We start from the raw sequence: 5,531 nt of genomic DNA on the forward strand, positions 1-5,531 counted from the left end.
ACTTGATATTCAGGTTTAAATTTCTCTGGTGTAGGGCGAGATCCATCCACATAGCCTATCATATCACAGGCTTTCATTATGAGAATAAATTGAGATTCACATATAAGATAAATTTTAATCGTCAATTTGATAGACAAATTAAAAGTGTTGCGGGGTATTTGGAGCATTAAACAAGGATTTCATGGATGACATACCAGATTGATTTTCCTTCAAAACTTTTGATGTCATTGATGAAGATGCAACTCTGATACCATAAAAGAAAGAAAGCCAATAACACTGTACACAGGTTTACACAATTCAGTTGAGAGACAACCTACCTCCACAAAATGCTTACATTGATTATATTAATTTATATAATCACTGAACCTGAATAGCTTCCGTGTGGATAAGATTTTAGTCGATGAGTAAACGCAGTGGGAGTGAGACACTACTAGGTCTATAGGGTTCATTCATATCCATCCATCCATTTTTTTTATTATTAGTGTTTTTTTAAATATCTAGCTAGATATTAGTTGTTAGATTTTGTTCAATTCACAGTTTAAATTTAGTTTTATCTCATATTCATATTAGAAGTATGGTTTATGGGGTTTCTTTTAATATACTATAAATATTCATTGTAGAGAGGCAGAAGGGAAGTTGATAATGAATTAGTAATGAGATAGAATATAAATTATTTTAGTCGATGGGAAATGCATTTTAATTAACAATATAAAACCACTTATTTTAGACTTTTAGTCAATGTTGTCAGTATCCGGAACAGACCTGCATCACTTGGCCAACGATTCAGGTGGATCGGGCCCGATACCAATTGTCAAGTGAATCGTTCTGAATCGGCCAAAAAATAATTAAAAAAGATTTCGTGTCAATCAAATTAAATCGTAACAAATGTTAAAGTTGTTAAAATAATATTAAAAAACAATTTAAGCTAATTTTCACATTTATTAAAACATAACTAATTCAGGACAATATCGTATTGATTTTCTCGCGATACGATAAGTATCATCCGGTTCAGGCCAATACCCACCTATACTGACAACACTCTTTTAGTGCTTACAGGAATCATAATACTTGATAAAGTATTGACATGTTTGGGCATCAAGGTGATCAAACATGACCAGATCCATGAATTCCAAGTTTCTACTTGCAGCGTGTTAGCCAAAGATTGTGGTTTATGAAGAACCACATTAACAAGAATCTTGTGAAGAATCAAACTCATGCAGAAAATTGGCAAAAACTGTTCTGCTTTGGATTCAAAGAATGTGTGCTCTAACCAATTAAAGCACAATTTAGCATATGATAAGCATGTCATTAAAATTTAGACCAGCTGAAACATGAGAGGAAAGATTCAAATAAACAATAGACACCACTAACCTTCGGCGGCTCTGCGTGGTTGGTCAGAGCTGTCAGTGCATGTCACCTTGTGGTGGGAGGTTGCAGGTTCAAAACCCGAATAGTACGTTGAATAATAATTGGTGGAGGTCTGCCTAACTCCAACTTGCCTTCCAAAACAAACGAACAAGAAACACCAAGTTGCCTGATATCATATATATGAATATGGTGGCTAGAATGTGAGAACTATATATATATATATATATATATATATATATATATATATATATATATATATATATATATATATATATATATATATATATATATATATGAACTTGAGTGCGAACCATAGCGACAATAAATCTCACGATAATATTGTGAGAAATTGACTGAAAGTTTAAAATGACAAATTCTCGTGAGATTTTCAAAATATCATGAGATTTATGAAAAAACACAAATATCATGATTTAAACATGATATTTACATTTTAAAAGGCTATTTATCATGAAAAATTGTGTATTTTTATTTTTAAATATTTTTATTAATATTTTTTTTTAAATTTTTTTAATTTTTTATTTCTGATATTTTGCCAAAAAATGTGAGATTTATAAAAAAAATTTAATTTCTCGTGAGTTTTTTAAAAAATGAGATTTTTGCCAAAAAAAATTGTTTGTCACTATGGTGAGAACTAGGCATTTTCAACACTTGCTTTGTAAATTCGACCCGGCAGATGTGTTGGGCATGGTCTATTTGCTAGGTGTTGACTATTGGATTATGTTTTTTGATGAAAGAACAGATTTTTTTTTTAATATTTATGAAAATTTTGAGCTGTTGATTTTAAGTCTTAAAAAATCCTGCTTATACTGGAATGATTCAAGGACCAATTCTTATAAAACCAAACATGTAGATCACATCAGTATTGTTAGTTTAAAAAAAAAAACAAATCAATTGAAAACCTTATCATTGGCAGTATCGTTGCAAACCAGCCTGAACTGGCCCATTTGCAGCGGATCCGAAAAAAAAAAATCAATACGAACCACTTATGCGATCCCTTTTCACAAGATTCACAAGAGTGCCATATCACAACTTTCACCTGCATACTACTTGATCCATGGACCAAGCCAAGTCAAAGAGCCCAACCAAACCACCACACCCGTGTCCCTGAACGAGCAACGGCACATATAACATTATTTTAATACTTTTTAATATTTTTTCAATAAAGCATGCATTTTTTTTACTATGAAATTGTTAAAAATAGTTTTATTGATTTAAAATTAAAAAATCCATGTCCTCGTGTCTTATTTTCTGAAATTTTGTGAACTTTATGAGTCGAACCGTCACGTCTTTACGTGCATGAATCTTTGCGACATGGCTACTGCCCTACCTCTACAATTAGGGATGGCAGTGGACCGAGGGGAAAGTGGAGCCCCGCCCTGCCTCACCTCGTTTGGACCGGGGATGAAGGGCATGAAACAGGGATGAAGGTTAAAATCCATCCCTGTGCGGGGATGAACTTACGCTTTTCCCCTCCCTGTTCCGATCCCCACCTTGCCCCTGCCTCGCCCCGACCCGCTCCATCCCCAATCCTTCTAAGAAATGACAATAGATCGAGGGAAAATGGGTTCCCACCGAGGGGAAATGGGTCCCCACCCTGCCTCGCCCCTGTTTGAACCGGGGATGGAGGACATGAAATGGGGATGGAGGTTAAAATCCATTCCCATGGGGGGATGGAGGCGGGGTGAAAGTTTAGATTTTGAGACGGGGAGGGGGTGGAGACCTTGTCCCCCGCCCCGGTCCATTGCCATCCCTATCTACAATTGACCAAGTCAAGAACCCCACAATGTAAATCACCAACAGAATGACACAAAACAATCCACAGGTAAGAAAATAAAAAATAAAAGGAAAGGAAAGCTCCAAACACACATGTGACATACATCCACAAACACCATGCATTACATCCCAGACAGACAGAGAGAGAGAGAGAGAGAGAGAGAGAGAGAGAGGGAGCGGGGAGTGGCGGTGAAAAAGTAAATTTGCTCTGTCGGGCAAAGCGTAAACTGCGGGTTTCGCTATAAATAAATGGATTGGCCGTCCACTACTCCTACGTGACTCTCTCTCTCTCTCTCTCTCTCAGCATCCCTTCTGTTTCTCTCTCTAAAACCAGTAGAGAGAGAGGGAGGGTTCTTCCTGGTTGGGGTTTTACCGGCCGTTTTGTTTCTTCTTCGACCATGGCCGTGGACACGCTCCACATGCTGAAGGAGTCGGGGGGCTTGCGGGCGATGGCGCCGGAGATGGAGATCCAGTCGCCGGTCTCAGCGCCACCGCCGGCAAAGGAGACGCACTTCCGCGGCGTGCGGAAGCGGCCGTGGGGGAGGTTCGCGGCGGAGATCAGGGACCCGTGGAAGAAGACCCGCAAATGGCTCGGCACCTTCGACACCGCCGAGGAGGCCGCGCGGGCCTACGACAACGCCGCGCGCAACCTCCGCGGGCCGAAGGCCAAGACCAACTTCGTCGACTCCTCCGGCGAGGGCAGCGACGGCGTCTCACCGGAGCCCGAGGCCGGCGGTGGCGGAGGGCCCGCCGCGGCCGAGCATCTGGAGCAATGGCGCGCGTTTTATGGGGTGAAGTCGCGCGACGTGTACGGAGGACCGGTGGCGCCCTCGCCGGTACTGGTTGCTTCCGGGAAGCCGCCGCAGTTGGGTTTCGAACCGAAGAGGGGCGAAGACGGGAAGGTTAAGGAGAAGCGGGCCTTCCTCTTCGACCTCAACCTTCCTGCACCCCTCGTCTAAGATTTTTCCTTCTACTCTTTCTCTTTTTTTCGTTGTTGCCTGCCCTTTCTTTTTCCTTGAGAGTTTTCTTTGTGTTTTTTTGTAATTTTTTTTTTCCTTCCTTGCGTTCGGTGGTGTACATATATTTTTAACTGCGTAATTATCAAGGAATTTATAGTGAGTTTTTATCACATTTGAGTCTCTCTCTCTCTCTCTCAACTCAAGTGATACCAATCCCGTGAACCGACGGAGGTTCGATCGTTACGTTAGGAATTTAGGAGGAAGAAAGGAAAGAAGAAGACGCACGCGGGAAAAAAGAAAAAGAAAAAATAAATAAAAGAAAAGAAAAGAAAAGATACGTCCCCGCAGCAGACGGCGTCGTCGAGAAAAAGGCGGAGGTTGCGTGCGATTTGTCTCTTTTATCCTCAGCGCTTTCCATCAATGACTGATTCGTCCCTCCCCCGTGCGGTCGGGATTTCGATGGCGCCGAACGGGATGAAAATGACGATTTCGCCCTCGACTTTGAAGGGCCCGGCCGTACGTTCTAACGCGGTCTCGACGACTCTGACTCGGTCAAGTGACTTATGCCCACCAAGTTCTCCCGGTCCGGTCACTGTCGTGTGGGGGTGTAACCAGGTCGGGTTGGGCTCGGGTCTTATCAGACCTGATTTTGAATCGGGTGTAAAAATAAGACCCAAACCCAACCCAATCCAATTTGGGTACGGATACAGCAAGAAACTATGGGCCTATACTATATGGGTTAATGGGTTCAAATATACATTCAGTCAGGTATAACGGGGTCAAGTCTTTAGTAAAACAGTTTTCATTGGGGTTGGGTTTGGGTCTGGGTATGACTGAAAAAAGCAAACCTATGTAGGTTAAAAAGGTTGGGTCCGTCAATGTAAATCAATAAAAAAAATATATAAATTAATGAAATCAACTGTTTATTGTGTTTATTTAGGAAGGTTATGTCCTAACAAAATAGAAGCTTAATATCTACTCTAAATAATGTCAAAATCTGAATATACAAACCAAACACTTTAAGTTGAAACAAAAGCTAATGATATATCTTATTCAAAATGATGTTAAATTCAAGGAATTCACTTCAATCCAACAATTTTTATGACAAAAGATCAATAGGAAGTATACATAAAAATGAATTAAAGTTTAGATTACTAAAATGCAATGCATATGAAGTCTAACTTTATTGATAACTTTAAATATTTAATTAAATATATAATATTTATCATTTAAAAACTTTCATATGGATCGGGTATGAGCGGGTTCAGGTACCGATTGATTAAGGTATATAGTCGGATTGATTTGAATTGAATTGTCACCTCATTGATTCGATATAATTGGAGATTTAGGTCCCACTTGGATAACAAGCATAGAAAATCTGGTTTATTGAAAACTAAGTTTAAAACCTAG

General features: G+C 39.8%; 1 protein-coding gene across 1 annotated transcript; it reads left to right on the forward strand.

Moving 5' to 3' along the window:
• The first annotated feature begins 3,439 nt into the window (after positions 1 to 3,439).
• LOC149829131 (ethylene-responsive transcription factor CRF1-like) lies at positions 3,440 to 4,291 on the forward strand. The gene has a single exon (XM_090017912.1). The coding sequence runs from the start codon at positions 3,561 to 3,563 to the stop codon at positions 4,119 to 4,121; it is 561 nt and encodes a 186-aa protein (XP_089874038.1). The 5' UTR covers positions 3,440 to 3,560; the 3' UTR covers positions 4,122 to 4,291.
• The last annotated feature ends 1,240 nt before the right edge of the window (positions 4,292 to 5,531 follow it).

The sequence above is a fragment of the Nuphar pumila genome, chromosome 9, assembly GCF_984573655.1.
Source record: "Nuphar pumila chromosome 9, dmNupPumi1.hap1.1, whole genome shotgun sequence".
Taxonomy (NCBI): domain Eukaryota; kingdom Viridiplantae; phylum Streptophyta; class Magnoliopsida; order Nymphaeales; family Nymphaeaceae; genus Nuphar; species Nuphar pumila.

Coding starts and splice junctions, on each gene's coding strand:
- LOC149829131 (XM_090017912.1), top strand. CDS start 3,561: ATGGCCGTGGACACGCTCCACATGCTGAAGGAGTCGGGGGGCTTGCGG.